We start from the raw sequence: 24,710 nt of genomic DNA, 5'->3' as shown, positions 1-24,710 counted from the left end.
AAATTTGTAATAAAAGAAAAGGTGATTATGTAGAAGGTGTGCTGAAAAAAACAGAAACTATTGGACAATCGTTTGATATAGTAGAAGTTGTACCCAATCATAAACAATGTGAACTAAAAGAACATTTTAAAATATTTATCTATATAACAACCATTGTATTTGTTTTATATTGTATTATTACTGTAATTAATTTTTATACAAATAAATAGATAATGAATTACAATGGTATTTTTTATAAATACTGTCCTATTATTGAAGAGCTTGACGTTTTTGTTCTAAATAATTGCAACCTTGATTAAGTAAATTTCCAGCCATGTCAGACTTTAAAGCTGTTTTAGCCATATTCCCCAAAGAACTGAAAATTCCTTTTCCACGTCTATGATGTCTTTTTGAATGTCTTCGTTTTCCACTGCCTCTATTTTTAAAAACATGTTTTTTATGCTTTTTAGGATGTTTTCTTTGATGTGATCTTACATTAACCATTTTTAATTTATATTGATGTTAAATCTTTTTTTATTTGTTAATAATTTCCAATTTATTTATCTAATTAAATTTTTTATAAAAAAATGATATTATTTAACTCATTTTTGACATACGAATCTAACGTATCCCATCTTTATTATGTATATATATTATTTATTGTTTTTTAGCCTATTAATAATAAAATGGTACACATTCTTCATTTGTCAAAGAGCAAGTTGCGAAAACCGAGACTAATCAACGAAATGTAAATTACGACTGATGATAAGTATATGACCACTTTAATCTAATCATAAATACATACTTAAGGTAAATGATGACGTAAAGACTTGATTGACGTGAGAGATTATAATTGTGGTTGAAAAGGAAAGGAGACTTGTGATTGGTTGATTGAAAAGGAAAGGAGACTTGTGATTGGTTGATTGAAAAGGAAAGAAGGCTTGTGATTGGTAGAATTATTTTCCCCCTGAAAAGGATTATCGTTGGTATATAAGTTGTGTTTCGTTTCATTCTGGTCAGTTTTGCGATAGAAGCTTGAAGACAGCCTGAACCCTTTCAAAATTTTTATTCACCATGAGTGTTTCTTCCACAACAACTACTCTAAAGTTACAAGATGGTGAAGTAGAGGTTCTAGTGGAACATGTTCCGAGCATTGCGGAACTACTGACCCGGTTGAGACCGATACCGGTACATTTACCAGTTCAGGTATAATATATCGCTATTGCTATAGTCTTATAACCATAGTCACCGACAACGTGTAATGATATATTTTTTTAGGTGAATAGTATCAGTTCCACCATTAGTATGGAAGACGTCATCGAGATCAACAGCGATGACGACTTAGACTTTATAATGGAGGAAGACGATTTCAGAGTGGAAGAAGAAGAATTGGAATCAGAAGAATCCGATTCGGAAGAAGTGGAATCAGAAGAATCCGAATCGGAAGAAGTGGAATCAGAAGAATCCGAATCTGAAGATGATCAACACGATCCGGATTACGCACCGGGTGTTAGAGATTTGCAGATCGTGTTGAATCCTGTTATGAGGTTCAACAGAAATGGAAGATAGTTTTGTAATTTTTGTAATTTTTATTTTAGAATAAAAAATTAAAAAAACAAAATGACGTTTAACTCTATTGTTCACTAAATAAATAGACTAAATGAAATAAGTAGTTAACAAATGAAATAACAAATAATTTTTAATTTGTAATTATTTAAATGTAATTAAAAAAATAACTTAAGGTAAATGATAACTTAAGGTAAATGATAACTTAAGGTAAATGATGACGTAAAGACTTGATTGACGTGAGAGATTATAATTGTGGTTGATTGAAAAAAAAGGAGACTTGTGATTGGTTGATTGAAATGGAAAGGAGATTTGTGATTGGTTGATTGAAAAGGAAAGAAGGCTTGTGATTGGTAGAATTATTTTCACCCTGAAAAGGATTATCGTTGGTATATAAGTTGTGTTTCGGTTCATTCTGGTCAGTACAGCGTTCGACGCCACACGACATCCAGAACCCCTGCTCAAATTTTTAATCATTTTTAATCAAGCCATGAGTGTTTCTTCAACAACAACAACTCTAAAATTGCAAGATGGAGAGGTGGAAGTTCCCGTAGAACATCGCGCTTGTGTAAATGAATTACTGTCTCGGTTGAGGTCAATTCCAGTACATTTACCAATCCAGGTATAATATATCGTTAGTTCTGTAGACTTGTATTGTTATTATTTGTGTGTAATGAGATATATTTTTTAGGTGAATAGTATCAGTTCCCCTATCAACATTGACGACGTCATCGAGGTCAACACCGATGACGAATTAGATTTTATAATGGAAGTAGAAGAAGAAGAAGAAGACCAAGAATCAGAAGAATCAGAAGAATCAGAAACAGAAGAATCTGAATCAGAAGAATCTGAATCAGAAGAATCCGAATCGGATGGATGATGATAAGTATATGAACCATTTGGTAAAAATTAGGTAAAAATTAGGTAAAAATTATGTAAAAGTTAAAATAAAATAAATTATTATATAATAAAGATTAATTATTAAATAATCCAGGGGGTAAATAATCCATTTAAAAACGAAACTCGTCACGGTATTGGTTGAATGATTTTGAGTTTCTGATTGGTTGTTTTAAAACGAAACTCGTCACGGTATTGGTTGAATTATTTTCCCCCTGAAAAGGATTATCGTTGGTATAAAAGTTGTGTTTCGGTTCATTCTGGTCAGTACAGCGTTCGACGCCACACGACAGCCTGAACCTCTGCACAAATTTTTATTGAAAAAATGAGCGTGTCATCGACAACAACTACCGTAAAACTGCAAGATGGGGACGTTGAAATTCCGTTCGAACATCGTCCCGACATCATGGAATTATTGAACCGGTTGCGTCCGACACCGGTTCATTTGCCGATTCAGGTATAAATAATATATATGGTATAAATAATATATATGGTATAAATAATATATAAATGACTATAAACATAGAGATGAATAATGTATAATAATAAATTATTTTTAGGTGAATTCTATCAGTTCCTCTATAACAATGGAGGAAGTGATAGAAATTCATACTGACGATGAATTTGATTATATGATGGATTCAGATTCGGAGGAATCTGAAGTGGAGGAGACGGAGTCTTCAGAGGAATCCGAAGTGGAGGAGACGGAGTCTTCAGAATCCGAAATCGACGATGTCCGCCATGATCCGGATTATATACCCGGCGTTAGAGAGGTCCGAGTAGTTATAAATCCGGTCATGCATTTCAATAGAAACGGACAATAATTTTTTATATTTTTGTATCTTTGTTTTTTATAAAAAATAACTTTATATCTTTTGTGACTTTGTTTTTTTATAATAAAAAATTTATAATAAAAAATTTTGTGACTTTGTTTTTTATAATAAAAAAAGCGACGACGACCTCCATGATCCGGATTATATACTCGACGTTAGAAAGGTTTGAGTAGTATTAAATCCGGTCATGCGTTTCAATAGAAACGAAAGATAGTTATTATATCTTTTGTAAATTTATTGTAGAATAAAAAATAACTTTTTTTTAAATAAAAACAAAAATGTTGTTTTCGTTTTATTGTTCACTAAATAATTAGCCTGAAGGTACAAGTTTCCATAAAAAATTATTAATCACTGTAGTCAGTTATCAAATGAGGTTACAAATTCAACAAAATAGAAAAAGAGTAAATAATTTACAATGAGTAAAAAATAAGTTTTGTATATTTAAATATAATTAAAAAAATAAAGATTATGAGAAAAATAAGTACAAGATAAACAGTAAAGAAAAAATTTTAAAATTTCTTTTTCAACGTTAAATACAGGTCATGAAAAAGTTTTACTTTCATGTTATGAATGTCTTGATCGGTTAATTCTTTATATACTAACCATTGTTCATTCATTTTGACACACGGAAAACTGGTTTCATCAGGTACAAAATTTTGGTTTTTCATTATCCTGTTGTACTTCCATTTTTTTATTATTTTTATAACTTCTTCTTTCTCTTGCAATGTAAATTTGTGTTTATCTTTTAAATTGTAAACTTTAAACTTACCTGTTATAACAGGTAAGTGTTCTTTTTCAGGTATTGTTGTGGTTGTGTTTGGTGCTATTTCAGGTATTGTTGCGGTTGGTTTTGGTGCTATTTTAATTCGTTTGTACTTTTGTATAATATAAGATTTCTTGTCTTTCATTGATAAATTCAATTCTTTTTGGTTGTTCATTTTAATTAATCTAAATAATTTTTTTACAAAAATATTCAATGACAACAGATTCAGTTTGAAGATTAATAAAAGAATTATTATTCAAATGTTCTACTATAAAATGACAATACTCAAAATCATTTGTAGCATGTAATAACTTTAAATAATATTTTTTATGAGTTAATAAACCGATTTCTTTAATCATTTCACTTGTATTGGAATAACTATCAATCTCCATGTGTACAAAAAAATTATCAATCGTACATTAAACCTTGTATTTCTCTTACAATATCATATCTTTTCATATAAGCTAATATTCTTAAATTTTCAGCAAAGGTCTTTTTTAAATAAAACACTACCGCTAAATTAAAATGGGAAAGTTTTTTATTGTCATACTCTAATTCTTCTATTTTCCATTCGTCCATTCCAGCAATTCTAGCATAAACTTTTGAATCTATTCCCAACTTTCTTGCAATAATTTCCAGAGCTAATCTTTCATTTTTTTTTTTCCTTTGCTGCCTTTCATATTCTTCGTCAAAGTAATCATCCTCGTCTTCGACTGCATCGTTTCTTCTTTTTTTATTATTTTGAAAATTCATCTTTTTTTAAAAAATGACATGTTATAAAATGACATTAATGAGAAATCGTATTTGATAACAAAAACAAAAAATTTATATACGATTGTATTTGATAACAAAAACAAAAAATTTTTTATAAACAATTGTATTTCATTTCATTTTTAATCAAATCTAAATCATATTTGTTCATTTCTTTATAAATTAATGTTTCATTGTTTATTTTCACACAAGGAAAACTTTTGCAGTCTGGTAGCATTGATAAATTTTTAATAACTCTTTCATAACGCCATTTTTTATAAATGTTTTTCACTTCTTTTCTTTCTTGAATTGTCCATAAATGTTTTTCTTTTACGTTAAACACTTTGTAATAAGTTGAATTTACTGTTAACTTTGATTTTTTCATTTTAGTTAATATTTAACTAAAAAATAATTAATAAACCTGAATTATATTTAAAGACAATAAAAAACATTGTTATAAAAAAGTAAATTCAATAGATTGATAAAAAAAATGATCTGCAAAACAATCAATATTTTTTGTTACACCCAATGTATTTCTAAATATTGAAAATGTCCTTTCATTGCATAATAAGCATGAATTTTTTTTTGATTGTCTATGGGATCTTTTTGAAAAATTCTTAACATTGTTTTGTAAATTTTTTCATGAAGTGTTCTTTCATCGTAATCAATGCTGTCAATAACACAAGAGGCTAAAAAGTCGTATCCAAATTGTTTCCAATTTTGTCCAAATAAATTCGTGATAATATTGACGATTTTATTCATATTAATTTCTTTAACCATTTATTTGCTAATCTAAAAAAAAATTTTTACATACAAATTAATTTTTATAAAAGCAAAAAAATGATGATGTACTGAACCTTAAACTTCTTTTAATTTTTTTATTTCTCCTTTAAGTGACGACTCTTTTAAAACCTCAGCGTTGAAATAGGGATGATGTTGAATATTTTTTCTACAACGATTTTTTCCCATCTAAAAAATCAATTTTGTTTCTATTTTTTGTTTTGTTTCAAAGACATGACATTTATCCTGAGTGCATCTTTTGTGGTTTTTAACGATTCATTTTTTTTAACATATTTTTCAATTTCCGCATGTTATTTTAATTTTTCTTTGGTTAACATTTTATTACATATACTTTGATGAAAATGAAAACAAGAAACACAAAAATACAAAACACATTTACAACAACGAAACAAATCTGTGTTTTGTTTATTCATTAAAAATTATTCGTCACAACAATCACAATTTCCGTAATCATCTGCAGGACAAGCAAAATCTATATGTTTTTCAGCTATTCTTTGATAATGATTTTTTAAGTCGTTAAGATAAAATAAATATTTTGAAGAAGAATTCATTCTATACCTTTACTTGTGTTTCTTTTACGTACTTCAAAACACTTCAATACGAGTTCAAGTCGTTTGATAAAATGTGTTTTTTTCAAGCTTATTTATGTGTTTTTTTGACGCTTAATCTTGTGTAATCCTATTTCAATAGTGGATAAAATTTTATAGTGTTAAAAGTTGTTTTCGAAACTAAGTTAAATTAATATTGACGTCAATGTTAATCTTTTTAATACTGTGAAGAATTTTTCTTTTGTTAAAAAGGTGTTTTCGAAACTAAGTTAAATTAATATTGACGCCAATGTTAATCTTTTTAATACTGTGAAGAATTTTTCTTTTGTTGAAAAGTTGTTTTCGAAACTAAGTTTAATTAATCTTGCCGCCAATGTTAATCTTTTTAATACTGTAAAATATTTTTTATTGTTAAAATATGTTTTCGAAACTACCTCAGATTAAAATTGTCGCCAATGCAAATACCGTGAAAAATTTTTTATTGTAAAATAATTTGTTTTCGAAACTACGTTAGATTAAAATTGTCGATAATGTTAATCTTGTTAAAATTATTTAAAAAAGGTTTTTTGTAGGTCAGATTATTTGACTCATTTTCTTTTGTTTATGACATATTTTTTATTAAAGTAATGTTTTATTTTTAGAATATTTATTGTTATCGGATTAAGTCTCAAAAAACATATAAAAAAGGGTTGTTTTTTAAAGAAATCATTCAACGTCTTCAATCGACAAGACATCGAACAAAAAGTAATACAAAAGTAAAGAACAAAGCTATCAAGGTCGTAAGTAAAAAATGGTTACTTTATCTAGTACTCCTTCTTCTCATTTTTTAAATTATGGTCAATTAGCTGCAGGATCTTTATATTGTATTTATGTCAATGAAAAAGATGACTCTAAAAGTAAAATGAATCAATATTTAAATTGCCCTATACAATTAGTAGGACAATTTGACTTTAATAAAAATGTATTTCATGTTATTCGAAACGCTAAAAAAATTTCCGTATTGATACCTTTTAAAAAAATTAACGAGTGTTTAAATCACAGCTTAACTATTTGCGAAGGATTAGACGATCCTAAATTTAACGTTAAATGTTTCATGTATCGCGCTGCTATAAAAACATCACCTGATGACAATCGTTTTGTAAATCCAAAAATCAGCGGTGAAAGAAAAATGGAATATTATTATAACGTAGTTGACGATAATGTTATTTCTTATGAAAATTGGGATGAAAATTTTATAGCTGAAATGTTTATAGAAAGTATTAAAGAAAGTCAAAATAACGCTTGGAAAACGATTAGTAAAGAATTTACCATTCCTTTAATGACTTTTAATGCGGATAAACCTACTTTAATATCGATGTATAATTATATTCCAGAAAAAGAAACTCATGTTTTTATTAAAGAACAAAACAGATTAGAATACGAAGTAATGAATAAAAAATCTATACCGTCTTATGTTTTGACAGAGAAAAAGTTAACTGCTGTGGAAGGACCACCTGTCAGTACGTATTATTCTGAATCTGATAATATGATATAACTTTTAAAATTTTTTAAAAACTTTTTAAAAACTTATTTTAGAAAAATCAAAAGAAGAATTAGATTTGTAAAAGATGACGATGGTATACGCTTTACGTTTTAAACCATTTTTAATCAATGTGTGTGATTTAATAAATGACAATAAAGAACTATTAAAGCATTTGGAAAACAACAATATCAAAAAAATAAATGATATATGTGACAGTCTTTTGTATTACAGTTTTTATTTAAATGAGCAAGATCACTTTTTAATTTTGAAAGAAAATACGACTTATTTCTTTGAAAGTTATTGAAATTTTTGACGATGAAGAAAAAGGTACTTTTTTACAAGACGATAATTGTCTTAAACACACTGGAAGATTAATCGATGGATTAAATAGTGTGACTTATTATTTGAGTTTATTAGACATTAAAAGTGCAAAAACTGAAATTTTAAATAACTTATTTGTTGATCATTTTAGAGCCTTAAAGGAAAAAGCTGAACAAAACGATGATATTATATTTTGTAAATATTTAGCATGTCACATTTGTGACCATTTATCAAACGTTGTATTTTTTTTAAATTTAATGCCGGGTTGTAGGGAAGCTCATAACATATTTCATTATTGTTGTGAATATTTAATTCGTCACGGAATAAATGTGGATGATATTTTATCGAGGAATACTGTATAATATTTGTCATTTTTTATTTAATCAAAAAATAATAAACGACTAGTTTGTATAACGATTTTTGAATAGTCATTGTGTTAAATTTATTAATTTAATAAACTAAAAAATCTTTTTTATTAAATAGTTTAACAAGGGAAAAACTTTAACTAAAACATATCGATCGTCATGGAAGACAACAAAATAGAAAATATGTCGTCTGAAGGTTCTTTAAAAATTACAAAATCTAAAGGGTTTTTGGTAAACAAAGGAGTTGGTACTGTAACAGATGATCTCATTGACAGATATCCAGATTTGAACCAAAATTTTAAATGTTTAGCAAACAAATATCCGCATATTGATTTTGAAAAGAAATCCAAAATGGTATTAAATGAATTCCGAGAAATAGGCTCATTATTAGAAAAATTTGAAAGTGTCAGTAATTCAAATCATATAATGATTGATGATGAATTATTAATTGAAAAAGTTCTTAATTGTGTTTTAGAAGATAATTATTTAGGTGAAGATTATGAAACTTGGCTCAACAAAGCGAAAAATTTGGTTAACATGGAAGAATTGAAAAAAGATTTACAAATTCAATTCAAAGACGATGATGTCTGGTTGGTGAGTTATATGGTTATGGTTAGAAAAAATTTTTTAAGTAAATATTATAAACTAGCTACGTTAAAAATGTTTCGTTCGAGATATGAAATTTCGTTTCCTCATGGCTACGAAATTATTAATGAAATGAAAGTATTGTTTCACATGTTTTTTATTAATACCATACCTAAAAGTATGTATATTAAATCAAATGCACCCAAAAGATCTAGTTTCGATAACTATTACGAAATATATTTGTACATGCCGAAGATGATAAAAATGCTAGAATTAGAGAAAGAAAAAGAGTTGGAATATAGCACCCTAAAATATTATCATCAGTTGATTTATTGTCTGTATACGCCTTATCCAGTATATGAAATGTTTAAAGAAACGAACAAAGAAAATAAAAAACATTTTAGTTTTAAAGGAACGGCTTATGTTTACGGTAGAAAAAGAAAGAGTGAAAGTCTAGAAGTATTACATAACTTGTATCCAGAAGCTACACGTTTTGTATTTTTTAAAAGAAATTTTAAACCTGATTCAATTGATGATTTACGTAACGGTGACTATTTTGATAGCGCTTTTAATGCTGATGTGTTTTTTTTATCTAACAAAAGAAAAATGGTAGAGTGAATAATAAAAACAATAACAATAACAATGTTTTTTTATTTTTTTAATTTTTTACACGGTAATGTTATTTTAAAACGGTGGTATTTTTATATAATATAAACAATGTTATATGATCTATGTTTTGAACTAAATATAATATGAACCATGTTTTTACTAATTTTGTATTTTTAAATTTAGCATTAAAATGGAAAAAATAATTAAAAATGTTCCTGAAGACTTTGAAAAATGGGATATAGATAGAGTTGTAACTTTTTTAAACCGTCAATTTGTTCTTATTTATTTGCACGAATATTATGGGATTTGTAAAAAATTGAGCTACATTAAACAACTTGCTCGTTGGAGTTTAAAGCATCCAAAAGTAAAACCTCATCAAAGTGGGAATTTTATGTATTGGAAAGTATACTGCGATGATAAATGTTCTTGTTGTTTTTAGTTAATATTATTTATTGTATGTCCTGTCATTTTTTAGAATTCATAATGAATATTGAAAGCTTGGACAAAAATGAAGAGAAACAATGGAAAATTAAAATATCATTGTTATGTTCAAAAGAAACTGAAGATGAAATTCAAGATGAATTAGTATTAAGCGTTTCTCCGTCTATTGAATTAAGTCACCAAATAAAAAAACTAATTCGTTTTATTTTGAAATATGAGAAATCAGTTATACAACGTGAGATAAACGTCGTTAAAGTGGAATGTACTATGCCTGGTGTAACAACCGTAACGAGTTATAGAAGCGTCATTTCTTTTGATTGTAAATATCAGCATTTATTTGTTCAAACTATAATTTCGTGTGCGTTAGAAGAATTTAAGCTGTATATTTTAAACGCAGAAAATGAAAAAGAAATGTTCAATTATATTGAGGATTGGATAAATTTGTTGGAAGAAAATAAAGAACAAATTTTATATCCTAAAAAAACAAATTTCGGTTTGGGTTTGACTGTCGGTTTGTTGGTTGGTATTCCTATAGGAGTTGTAATTTCAAGTCAAGTTGTTTTTCATTGTTTTTAGAACATGACATTGTTTATTATTTTTTGGATACATTTTATAATCTTTATAACCATTAAAAAATTTGTAATGAAAAAATTTTTTACTTTTTAGGTACTGAATAAAAATTATTAAAAAAATAAATAAACTGAAAAAATGGAGATGCTTTTTAATGAAGAAATGCTTGGAATCATAGACGCTTTCATTCTTAAAGATAAAAAGAAATTGAGTTTTTTGTTAACGGAACATTTAAAAAAGAACAATGAAGGACATGAATTTGACTTTATTTTATCCTTAGATAAACAATATTTTTTTTTTAACCATTTGTATGCTCGACTACGATGGAGAGATTTAAATTATGTGGTCGTGTTAAATTTAATAAGTAATAAATCTTACTATACATTTATGTATTATTTTCATAATTTTTTGTATTCATAGTTTAGTGTAATAAATTTTGTTTTATTGGTTTTAACTTAAATAAAATTTCACCAACGACATAATCCTACTTATTTAACTAAAGTATATTGCGATGATAAATGTCACTGTTCAATTTAGGATATATTGAAAATTAGTAATCTTCAAGACTGGACTTTTTTGAACAATTTATTTTCAGAAAAATTCAGTTTTTTAGACTTATTATTTATGTTAGTTAGTATTTTTTTAGAAACATAATTCTAATATCAATTTGGTATTTGTTTTAAAATCCTAATTACAATGTCATTCAGTTTGCTAATGTCTGACGATGAATTAATCGATATTTGTGCGGAGATTTTTTCCGAAGATTGGAGTTGTACATTGTTTAGTCGCGTGTTGGAATGTAGCGAAATAGTACTCAATAAGCAATGTCTGGATAGAGAGATCGTTTTAGTGGAAATGAACAAACCATTAAAAAATGACACTTTTATAAAAAGTTTGACGGAATACACAAGAAAAGAACAAATCGCTAAAATTATAAAAAATTTTAAAAAAAAATCTGAGTGTATATGTACAGACAGGTGTTTTGTAGACTATATATGTTATGTAGATTATATTTTGTTAGTTTGTAAAACTGTTAATTATGATGTTGTACTTAAAAAATGGAAAATAAATAATTAAAAAATGGTATTTTTGTTTTGTAGATAATTAAAATTATAATTAAATATCATTACAGCGTTTTAAAGTTTTTTTGTTTTATGAAAATTGTAATTTTGATTGAGATTTGAATTCATAAATGTTTTTTTATTTATTTTAAGATAAAATGGAAGTTTTAATAAAATATGAATTTCTTGAAATAGAAAGTGTTTATGCTACTAAAAATAGTGCTGGATTAGATCTTCATTGTGTTGGTCAAAAGGAATTAAAACCACATAGCAAAACCATTGTAGACAGTAATTTAAATATGAGTTATATGCCTAAACATATTTGTGGAATAATCATGGCTAAATCTAGTGGAATTTTTAAACCTTATCATGTTATTCAGGGTTTAATTGATCCTGACTATGTTGGCAATATAAAAGTGCAAATAGAAAACAAAAGCGATGAAATTGTAAATATCAATAAAGGAGAAAAAATAGCACAAATGCTTTTTATTTCTTATTTTAGACCAATAAATATCAAAGTAGAAAACATTGAAAGAAATGGCGGGTTCGGGTCAACAGATCTGGATCATGGACATGGAGGGAATACAGGTAATAACATAGATCCTATTTATCTATTTTTAATTGTTTTGACTTAATAATTTTATACATATATCTTTGTTTTTTAGACAACGAAATATCACTGTTGTGTTAGAGAATGTTCCCTTCTAAAGTTATTAGATAGCGACTCGAACAAAAATGAACAATATAAACCAATAACTTTTTATTGTAATCCTTGCGTCGAATATGTGGATCTGGAGAAAAAACAACAAAACGCTTTTGATTTTTGTAAAAAAAACATACATCACTTGAACTATAATACATCTTCACCTTTATTTTGTAAAAATATATATTCAATATTATGTAGTATTTTTAAACCGCAAGATATCATTTTATACAAAGGTGGAACTTTAGAAAAAAACTTTTGTGAAAAACACAATTTCAAAAGTTTTGACTTGGAGAAATGGAAAGTTCCAACAGTAAAAAATATTGTTGAATTTGATATTTGTGTTGTTTGTGAAGAGCATGAACAAAATGAATTTCATTGCTCTAAATATGAAGTAACTGTATATAAAAATTATTTAAACAAATATCATTTATGGGATTTAGAGTTGTTCTTATCATGAAATAAAAAAATTTTTTGAAAAAAACTTTTAAATTTTGTTTTTTATGTTATAAACCATTAATATTTGTATATTCTATTCCTATTTTAGCTATAATAATAATATAACCAACATGGAGTACTCTACTTCTAAAGTGCAAAAATCCTATATTAGTGGAACCCATTTTTTTGTCAACACATATAGAAATAAAAGCACTGTTCAAATTAAAACGGAGAGTATAATGAACACAGATGAGTTAAATATGTATATTCAAAATCCTTTGGATATAGAAAAATGGATAGAACAATTTACATCTGAACTCCTCGATAAAGAAGAAGAATTATCCTTTCCTTCACTCGACGTTCCTTGTTTATACCAAAACGTGGTAGTCATGTTGTATGGAAATGATGATTACGGAAGCGGTGAGTCAAAAGTTGTTAAATTTGCTTATTCGTCTCCTGTGTATGTGATTAAAAAGTTGGAAAAAAAATCATTTTTGAAAATGATATCTAATATCAATATTAAACAAGCTTTTGATTATGTCGAAAGTGGTAGCGGTTGGAGACTTATTGCTTTAGATTTGTTCAAGTCTCAATTATTGACCAATGTGAAAGAGGACAAAATTATGAAAATGAGAAATGAAATCATAGGTTCCATAGAACGTAAAAAAACTAGATCAAATTTTAATCCTTTTTCAAAACATAACGTTGACGCTTTAATTAAATATTTAATAGAATTAGATAAAGAAGAAAATATAATCACAACAAATACAAAAACTAGATCAGATTTTAATCCTTTTTCAAAACATAACGTTAACGCTTTAATTAAATATTTAATAGAATTAGATAAAGAAGAAAATATAAACACAACAAATACAAAAACTAGATCAGATTTTAATCCTTTTTCAAAACATAACGTTAACGCTTTAATTAAATATTTAATAGAATTAGATAAAGAAGAAAATATAAACACAACAAATACAAAAACTAGATCAGATTTTAATCCTTTTTCAAAACATAACGTTAATGCTTTAATAAAATATTTAAAACAGTTAGATAAAGAAGAAAACTGTAAAGATAACGAGTGTTCAGAATTAATGGGTCCTTGGTGTAGACCTCGTATGGTTTGGTCAGATAATAATATTCAAAATGGAAAAGTATTACATTTTCAACAAAAACAAAAAATGTTTTTAGATTTTAGTTCAATAGTAGACAAAGGATATTGTTTTTATGCAGCTTTATTAATAGGTATGTTGTTAAATAAAATAAAAATTAGAAAAGTGAAAGATTTTGATCATTGGGAGACTGAAAATACGGTAGGCGGTATTAAAAGCGAAGAGGAAGTTTTTGAATTTTTAAAAAAAGGATTAAAAGAAGAAGATTGGATAGCGATGAAAAATTTTCTCATTTTTATTAAAAACAGTTGTTATAACTTGACTGTACAAAACTTAGAATCCATATGTATGCATTTTACGAACGAAGGCATCATGTTTCCGTATCATTTAAGAATTTTTGTAATTAAAAAAAAAATCAATCGACTTCATTTGATTGGTAACAATTTAAAAGTCATAAACATTTACGAAGATTATTTAAACCCTATTTTTGAAAGTAAATTGTTAAATCCATTACAGTTAAAAAGATTTTTACCATTACTGGAAACGGAAGAAAAAGATTTACTAAACGGACAATTTTCCAATACCATCAACATTTTAATAGCCAATCAAGGTAATCAAACTTACCACGCTTTAAATTTAATCAATCTTAACTACAGTAAAAAATTAGTCAGTGAAAAACGTGAATCAAAACGATATTTAAAAGAGTGTCCCCGTTGTTTACAATTTTATTCCAATGAAGGAAATAAAAAAAGACATGAAACTACCTGTGAAGGATTTTATGATAATAAATGTTTTTTATATAGTCCAAAAAGAACTTTTTATAAACCACGTACAAAGTTTATGATGCAAAGTAGAAGACAATTTCCATTTTTTATCACTTTTGACTGTGAAACATTAAATATACCATATACAGGTGAAAAAGAAGAAAAACAAAAAACATTGTCTCATTTAACCTATTTTTGTCATACAGTGTCATTAAATATTGTTTCTGATCATTTAGCTAAAAAATTGTTTGGATTAAATGTACAAGAAAATGTGATAAAACAATTGGTTTTTTATTACGAAAACAACGATGAAAGTTTAAAAAAAAATATCATTGATTTGTTACCCGTTCCTATACAACACTGTAAAAATATTATAGCCTATGAATATCGGCAAAAATTATGGAGAGAGATGAGTCAATGTGAAAACCTGAAGGTAAAAGAAAATTTAAAAAGTGATTTGATAGTGTATGATTTGTTGTTATTAGCTGCAGTAGTTAAAAATTATTGTAATCAGGTTTTATTAAAAGAAAATTCTTCTTTAAATATATCGTCAGAAGATTATGATTACTTATGGCAACCAGATGAAATTATTTGCACCATATGTAAAAAAAAATGTAATAAATTAAAAGCGGAAAATGTGAAAAATCGTTTTTGTGAAATTGAAATAGAAAAGCGTTATAATCAAAAAGAAATAGATTATGTGAATTACAGTCATGAGAGTTTAGCAGATTTGTTATACGAGTGGTTAAGCGAAGTGAATTTGTTTGCTTTGTCTGATTCAATGCAAAATTTGATTCAAAATGAAAATACGTCAAAGATCAAACAACGTTTATTGTTTTTAACGCAAACTTTATATTTATTAAAAAAATGGATTTTACTGATCGAAACATACGGAGAAGGTTATAGTTGGCAAAATGGGTATATGTGTAAAATCATTAATATGAATATGGACGAAGTCATGAACATCATACGATGGTTAGGTAAACTATTTTTAACACAACGCAGGTATGACATTTTATTTGAAGAAGATATGATTTTTCAATTTGATTCTATAGATATGGATTTGTTTTTGTTAGAAGATAGTAGATTTTTATTTAAAACCTTTTTGGAAATATTTCGGGTGATGAAAACGTTATTACAATCGCGATATATACATTTAAGTGAGAATGACAAGGTAAACGATATACAGTTGTTTTCATTACTTTCTGACATTGATGAAACACAGGTAAAATTATGGCACCAAGTATTGACTGTCAGTTTAAAATCTAATCATGCTGATAGTGAAAATGTTCATTATTACGAACAACACTTATATGAAAAAGAATTTCAAAAAGATTTACAAAATATCTTAAAATCGGTACTATATCATTTTGAGAACTACTTAGTCGTTGATCATGATCATTATACTGGAGAAGTGTTAGGTTTAGCTCACAATCTATGTAATGTATCTTACGGTAAAGTTTCTTCTCACAATATCTTAAATATATACGCTCACAACTCTGTATTTGATAACGCCGTCATGATCATCAATAGTCTACATAAAACGTTAGATTTTCCTTTGCACGATTTAGATAATAGTACCAGCAGCGATTATGAAAATTTAATGAAATACTTTACTTTTGATAATTGTTTTTTTATAGCGCAAAATAGCGCTAAAATTCGTATCGTAGATTTTTACAACAAAGTTAGAATTGTGGATTCCTATCGTTTGATGAACATGTCTCTCAATGAAGCTACCTCCATGTTGACTTCAAAGTGTAAGAATGATTTAATTACGTCAGCTGTAAGTTATTTTTATCAATATGGATTTTTGGATTACGAATCCATGACTCATTTATTGCAAAATGAATCTTTAAAATCTTGTTTGACTAAAAAATTAATTTTTCCGTATTCGCAATTGGAATTACATTTATTAGAAAAAGAATACGAGTCAATACCACCCATTGAATTATTTGCTAAAAATGATTTATCAAAAAGTGCTACTTTGGAAGAAGAAATGGATAAAATTAAAACGGATTACGAAAACGTCAAATTGATTTGGAATTTTTTTAAAATTAAAAATTTAAAAACCTTGTTGAAAATTTATGTGGTGATTGATTCGTTAAGTTTAGGAATGGCTTTGATTGATTTTGATAATAAAACGTTTGTGCAAACCGGTTTTCATATATTATCTGCTGTCAGTATATTTAGTTTTGCTAGTCATTTTAACAATTGGATGAGTGGAATAAACGTACAACATCCTCCAACTCACGAACATCACCAATTGATTGAAAAATGCGTTCGAGGTGGAATGTCGACCAACGGTTCGTTCAAGTTGGAAATAAATACAGACTATTACAAAGATTATTTGAAACTAAACTATATAAAAAATGATTTTGACACTTTGATGTTTTTTGCTGACGAAAATCAACAATATGGTGGAGCTCAGACGGGTCCCTTAATATGTCAAATGAATTATCATTTGGATTATGATACCAAAGACTTTAACGAAGTTTTAAACAAGTATTATACACCGCTTCACCGTTTAGAACAATTTTCCACTGATGCTTTTGTTCATTGTAAATTATCCATGAAAAAAGAGTATCAAGATAAATGTCACGGATTTTCACCTATGGTTCAAAGGGGACATATACCTTTATATCAATACAGCCCATACGAAATTTTAAAGTTGAGAAAAAAATTAAACAACGGACAATATACGATTGAAGAAGATAAATCCGTAAAGTTGTTGATGAAAGTAGATAGTCACGTGACTGTCGAAACTTTGGATTATTTAAAATGGTTAGTAGAAGAAAGAGGGGTTGTGATTGAAGAAATATATTCCGTTATGCCTGTGTATCGATATCCTTTAAGCGCTAAAAGTATACATTTTTATATGAAAATGAGAGCTGAAGCACTAAAAATAGGAGATTTGATTACTGCTGCTTTGTGTAAATTTATAGTCAATGGACAATATGGATTTCACACGAGAAAACCTGAAAAAAATATCAACATTAAAATCTATGTTCATACGCAAGAAAAACTGAGACAATGTATCAAAAATCTGAACGAATTGTACGAAACCATGATATCTGAGGGAGTTTCACCTGATGAATTTAAACAATGCTTACCTCAAAGTTTTCAAAAGTTTTTTTTCGTTAATGGACAATTTATGACTTATAATGCTGAAGATATATATTTGGACCTTAATAATCAAAAAATTTCAAGTCAAGAAAATCCAACCTTACCTTACGATTCTTTTTTTAAAGAGTTTTTAGCTACCAAAATGAAGAACCTCAACACTAAATCTGTGGTTTGCAGTTTAGAAGGTGATAACGTAGACGTTTTGAATTTATTAGTGGATGATGTTGAAATCAATTTAAAAAAAGCAGTGGTGACTTTGGTGGAAGAAAAATCTAAAAAAGTGAACTTGAGTTTACGAATGATAGCTGCCAAAATATTAAGTAACGCTAAATTGAATATCAGTCGCTTTGTCTTTGATTTACAAAACATGTGTGAAAAACATCAAGCTAGCGCTCATTTAATGGTGACTGACACTGATTCAGCTTGTTTTATGATCATGAGAGAAAAGAGTGACAATTTCAATTTGAATGACGAATTTCAACAATGGATAAAAAACGATGATCAATTTAATCCATGGATGGATTTTTCAAATTATCCTAAAGATCATTTTAATTACAATAACGATTATGCTAAAGCGCCGCATCACTTTCAAGATGAAGTACCACCTAAGGCTGTTATTAATAAAATTATGGCCATGGCTCCCAAATGTTATATGGTCGATGTGGATAAGGAAGGTAAATTGAGCACTAAAAAAAGATTCAAAGGTGTACCTTTATATAACATCAAAATGAACAATTATGTGAATGGATTAGATTGTTATCCATGTACCAACCATATCATGAAACAACAGTGGAAAAATATGATATCGAAAAAAGACCAACACGTGTTACAAAATCGTATGGGTATTAAAAGAAGCGGAGAAGGTTTTGATATCGCTATCAAAGAATGTAAATTACAACTTTTTAAAAAACCGAACCAAAAGTTATATCCTTTTGATTGCGGAGTAATGGCTGAAATTAGAGGGCATCATGTTTTGAAACCTTTAGAGGAGTTAAATAAAACTGTTTTACCTAACAAAAATGCTTTTTGTAGCGACAATCACATAGAACAATTAATACGATTAGAACATGAAATTATTAAAAATCATTCTTACTTGAAAAGAAATAGACATTTTATTGACAATACGGTTTTACCTTTTTATAAATTATTAAAAAATTCTATTTACGATATACAAAATAATTGTGAAATAGAAGTCACGAGTGATGAAACCATGTTAAATAACGAATGTAGTATGAGTGACGTTTTGTTGTAATAGAGGTGTTGGATAAAAAACATTTTTTCAATAATAAGTGATAAATGTTATTAGTTGTAACTGTAATAAATTTTTTATAGCAATACTTTTGTAGGTAAAAAATAATTAATTAATTAAAAAAGATGGAAAATGTCATGGTTATAAAGCAGCTCATTGAGGAAATAAAAGAGGAAGTAATGAAAACGAATGAGTGCAAAGAAAAAGACATGACAGACGATGTACAAGACGATCCTTCAGTGATTCAGAAATTGGATAAAGTTTTCAAAAACGTGCAAAAAATGGAAAAAGAGTATTTGGTAATTCACAAACACGCTCAAGATTTCATGTTCCTTGTGAGAAAAAATTTGGAGTCCAGTCATAAATTGAAAAAAAAGCATCATTTGATGAAAGGAAGATATCACGAACTGTTTTTAACCAAAATTAATAAATTTAAATATAGTTTGTGTTTTCAATGTCAAACGTATTATAAAAAGAAAGTTTACGGATATTATTTATGTCCTATTTGTCAAATGAAATGTTGTAAAAAGTGTGAAAAAAAGCATGTTAAAAAACATCATATTCACTATGATATGAAGGGACAATGTTAGAATGGTATTTTTTATGTTAAAAATAAATGGAAAGTGTTGTTTTTTAGATTACATAAAAAAATGAATGAATTATATTTGGAAATTTCTGTATCATTTGAAGAAAAAGGCGACAAGGCGACAAATTTCATTTGTAAAACGATAAAAAATGTACATCACATTGAGTGTTTGTTAGAAAATAAATTGGACATTGATTTAATGTTGTACCCGGCTATTTTGGATCCGCTAATCAAAAAAGAAATCATCGTGACGTACTTTTACAATGATTATGTTAAAGAAAAATTTTCTTTTAGATATAAAGAAATTGGAGATTTGGCAGAATATCAATTTTTATTATGTGATTGTACTTTTCGAAGTTTTGTTTTATTTAAAAATGTTAACGTATCACCTCAAATGTGTTACATTCCTTTACTGTTAGCTGTTAATAAAATAAGAAGTTTTTGTGTAAAGGAGAGCCATTATTTTAAAAAATATTACAAGTTATAAAAAATTTTTAGAAAAAAAGACAAAAAATGAAGTTGGAAAAAAGCAATTTGGAAATTAAAAAACAACTGATCATTTTTTAATTCAACGGAAAATATGACGGTGATCAAAGGTTTGATTTTCTTATCCGTTTAAAAAAACAAAGACGTCAATGTGAATATATTATTTGAAAATTTAAACGGTCTTGTCAATGAAGAAATCATAACGTACGTTTTAAAGACAATGGAAAGAGAAGACATTAAAAACTACGTTAGAGCGAGCAACAGCGTAAGAATGGAAACGCAACTAACGTATTTTGGATTAGAATTAGACTTGGGATGTGATGAACAATACTACTATTCCTTTGTTAATCATTGTATAGATTTTACTTTAAAATGTCATTTGTTGAAAAGTAAACATGTCAAAACATGAAACTTGTTTTATTATATAAGCGTCATTATTTTTTACACATTTTTTATTTCATAAAAATGACAAGTATAACAGACATGAAAGTCATTGCGACTTTTTATGACGAAGAGTTAAATTTTGTTCATACACAATATTTTTTTGATTTGACTGAAAATTGGTTTGATAGGTTAAACAAATGTCAATCGGAAGATATTTTAGCTTGGTTTCACACTGGTAATAAACAATATAAAAAAGTAAAATTTGATTTATTAGAAATGAATCAACCTGTTTTAAATATTAATCAACAAATACTTTTAGAAGAAAATGTACATCACTTTTCTGAATTTTTAGGAGAACAATTGATGGAAGTGTTAAAATATATTATACCACTTTATTTAGATAAACTTTTATCAGATAATCATCAATTGTCGTATTATACTTTTTCACGATTTGTAGAAATGTATGCTTTTTTAAACAATAAAAAATAAGATTTACTTTTTTTAGATTTATAAAAAATTATGTCCATAGACGAACAAATGTGCCAATGTTACGAAGAACTGAAAAAACATGATAAATTATCAAAAGAATATGCAAAATTAAAGTTTAGAGCTTTGAGAAAATTTTTAGCTTACAAATGGTGGTTAAAAGATGTCACTTTGAAAAATATAGCTTCCGATCAGTTTTTGGAAAATACCGCTTCTCATTTTTTGAATAATCATCATAGAATTAATTTAATTAAATCTTGTTTGGCGGATCCTAAAATTACAGAAAATGTGTTGAATGTGCAAAATTTAATTAATGATAAATGTATGGATAGAAATCACCCTATTCAAATGGCAAATTTATTTTACAGTTCTTTAGCGTATCAAATTTACGAGGGAATTTTAAATACGACAGAAGACAATCTTAAAATTGTATTGGAATTTATTTATTACAAGTATAATTTTTATTTTTTATCAAGGTTTTAGTGTATTTTTTAGATGATAATTATTATATACGAAGAAGAAAATATAAAATATATTCAACATTGGGAGATGGATTTCTTTACGTTTAATTTTGAAGAAGATTTTAACTTAACGATTCAGTATATAAATGACATTTGTGAGCAATTGAATCCTAATAATGAAATTGAAATTGGATTGTATAGTTTAAACAATAACAAAAGTTGGTTTATAAAAACTTTATATGACTGTAGCGAAGAAAAAACGTTCTTTTTTAAAACGCGTATTGGACAATTGTTTTTATTGTTACCCTTATTGTAAACAGGAATATGGTTATATAAAAAAAATGATCCGTTTTTTATATTTCATAGACAAGTAAACATTAAAAAATGGCATATTATTTAACGTTAAAAATCAATGGTGAAACAGGCGATTTCAAATGTGGTATGGATTTATATTGGGTGGAATATAAAGGCAGCCATGTAGTATACACCAATTTTGAAAGATATTTATTTTTCGAATCAGTCTGTATGAACGCTGAATATTTAATCGATTTGAAAAGCGAATTTAAATTTATAATGGATGAGGATATTCAAACTATTAAGAAAAGTTATCCATTGAATGGTGTGAAAGATCGTGAAAGATTTAGAGGAATTGTAAAAAAATGTTTGGAAGAAAATCAAGATTATTTTTTTTACGCTAAAGAGTCGTCATGTGTATTGCTTGAAAAAATGAAAGGGTTATTATAAAATAATGACAACAAAATGTATCGTAATAAAAATAAAAGTTTAAATTTTTTGTAATGATGTTGTTATTTTTTTAAACAAATATTTTAGAAAAAAACTAAAACAATGAGCAATAATATCATCCGCAAAGACGATGAAATACAGAACAAGAAAACAGAGGATAAAATCGAACTGAATTCAGACACTTATTTTTTTTAAAAAAGGTGCTTAAAGAAGAATACATGAATAAATATACTTTAAAAGAAGATTCTCCGATATCCAGGCTTGAAATAGAAGACTTTATTGAAACTAATGAACAACGTCGATTTATGATTTATGAAATGATGATAAAAAATAAATAAAAAATTTGTTATGTAACATTAATATTTGTTAATAAATAATTTTTTTAGGTAATAAATAAAAAAATGGAAATGAACAAAAACAACGAAGAAAAATTTAATTCGTTTGAAGAAAAGTCAGTTCAGGAATGGATCAAAACTTTCTTTGTAAGTTTAAAAGATGAAAAAAAAGAACAGCAAAGCGTGGTTATAAACGTTCATATCATTAATCATTAAAAAAAAAAAGACTATCTGGATATTTCAGAAAAAGCAATAAATTATTTTTTGTTAATGCTGACTTTGTATATTATAATATACATGTTAATTTATGTTCTCGTGTGATGATAAGTATATGACCACTTTAATGTAATCCTAAATACATACATAAGGTAAACGTAATGACGTAAAGACTAGGATTATAATTGAGATTATAATTGGTGAGAGATTATAATTGATTGGTTAATTGAAAATGAAAGAAGGCTTGTGATTGGTAGAATTATTTTCCCCCTGAAAATCCTTGATTGACGTGAGAGATTATAATTGAAATGTGATTGGTTAATTGAAAATGAAAGAAGGCTTGTGATTGGTAGAATTATTTTCCCCCTGAAAAGGATTAAAGTGGATATATAATTTGTGTTTCGGTTCATTCTGGTCAGTACAGCGTTAGAAGCGTGAAGACATACAGAACCCCTGCTCAAATTTTTGTTGAAAATTGAAAATGAGCGTATCTTCTACTACAACTACTGTTAAGTTACAAGATGGAGAAGTAGAAGTTCCTTTGGAACATCGCCCTAGCATGGCAGAACTACTTAGTCGTTTGCGACCGTCACCGGTAAATTTGCCGATCCAGGTATAATATATTGCTATTACAATATGCTTATAACCATAGCCGCCGACAACGCGTAATGAGATATTTTTTTAGGTGAATACTATCAGTTCCACCATTAGTATGGACGAGGTCATTGAAATAAACAGTGATGACGAGTTAGATTTTCTAATGGAGGAAGCCAATTTCGTAGAACAATTGGAAACAGAAGAATCCGAATCGGACGAAGAAGAATCCGAATCGGACGAAGAAGAATCCGCAGAATCTGAAGATGACCTACACGATCCGGATTACATACCTGGAGCGAGAGAACTCCGAGTCGTGTTAAATCCAGTTATGAGGTTCAATAGAAATGGACGATAGTGTTTTATTATATTTGTAATTTTTATTTTACAATAAAAATGACTTTATTATGTACTTTGTCATTTTTTATTACATAAAAATAAACTCTAAAAATATTAGGTCCTTGGTAGTATAGGGGTTAGTATACTCGACTGTCTATCGAGAGACTGGGTTCGATTCCCCACCAAGGAGTGTACGTTTTTTATTTGTTGTGTAATACGTCTAATACGTCGTTTATGATATTACGATCCATTGCTTTACGTTGTTGTTTGTCTTTTTGTAATATATCCAGCAGACGTTGAATAATATCTTTATCTATATGGACGGTATTTCCATCGTCATCGTTTTGAATAATAAATACATCTCCTCGGATATTTTTTAAAAGCGGATAATTTTTAACGTGTGAATTTCTTGGATAAGGAAACTGTTTAACATCGAATAATACAACATGATGCGGAGATATAACAAGGTATTCTTCCATAGACGGTATTTTTTCTGACGTTGACAAGTCTTGGTTTTCGCAACTCGCTCTTTGACAAATGAAGAATACGTACCATTTTATTATTAATACGCTAAAAAATGATAAAACAATATGGATATAAAATAAAGATGGGTTATGTTAAAAATGTAATTCAAAAATGAGTTAAATAATATCATTTTATAAAAACATTTAATTATATAAATATATTTTAATTAATGAACAAATATTAAAAATGGTGAGTGTAAAAGCACATCAAAGAAAACATCCAAAAAAACATAAAAAACATGTTTTTAAAAATAGAGGTAGTGGAAAACGAAAACATTCAAAGAAACATCGTAAACGCGGAAAAGGAATATTTAGTTCTTTGGGTAATATGGCTAAAACAGCCTTAAAGTCAGATATGGCTGGAAATTTACTTAATCAAGGATGTAATTATTTAGAACAAAAACGTCAAGCTATTCAATGATGGATTTTTGTAAAAAATAATAACATTGTAATAATTTATTTCATTTTTTTGTATAAAAAATAATGACAGTAATAATACAATATAAAACAAATACAAGGGTTGTTGTATAAATAAAAATTTTAAAATGTTCTTTT

The 24,710-nt window shown here is 27.2% G+C and overlaps 1 protein-coding gene across 5 annotated transcripts; it reads left to right on the top strand.

Annotated features, from left to right (window-relative positions):
• Positions 1–3,496: 3,496 nt before the first annotated feature.
• Positions 3,497–13,503, top strand: LOC149889254 (uncharacterized). Of its 5 annotated transcripts, none has more exons than XM_090088414.1 (3): positions 3,497–3,921; positions 4,075–4,107; positions 6,779–11,770. In XM_090088414.1, the coding sequence occupies exon 3, from the start codon at positions 8,505–8,507 to the stop codon at positions 9,546–9,548; it is 1,044 nt and encodes a 347-aa protein (XP_089944540.1). In that variant the 5' UTR covers positions 3,497–3,921; positions 4,075–4,107; positions 6,779–8,504; the 3' UTR covers positions 9,549–11,770. The 5 variants fall into 5 exon arrangements, with proteins under 5 accessions (XP_089944540.1, XP_089944539.1, XP_089944542.1 ...); XM_090088413.1 differs by having other exon boundaries at positions 4,057–4,107; XM_090088416.1 differs by lacking the exon at positions 3,497–3,921 and adding an exon at positions 12,277–13,503 and having other exon boundaries at positions 3,933–4,107; positions 6,779–12,199.
• Positions 13,504–24,710: the final 11,207 nt, after the last annotated feature.

Source organism: Hydra viridissima, unplaced genomic scaffold (assembly GCF_058129835.1).
Source record: "Hydra viridissima isolate aposymbiotic clone 2 unplaced genomic scaffold, HvirCarnegie_v1 scaffold_5, whole genome shotgun sequence".
Classification (NCBI taxonomy): domain Eukaryota; kingdom Metazoa; phylum Cnidaria; class Hydrozoa; order Anthoathecata; family Hydridae; genus Hydra; species Hydra viridissima.
Note: the sequence above shows the minus strand (reverse complement) of the source record. Positions and strands in the feature narration are given on the sequence as shown.

Excerpts from the sequence above, each read along its gene's own strand:
- LOC149889254 (XM_090088414.1), top strand. The coding sequence starts at position 8,505 with ATGGAAGACAACAAAATAGAAAATATGTCGTCTGAAGGTTCTTTAAAA.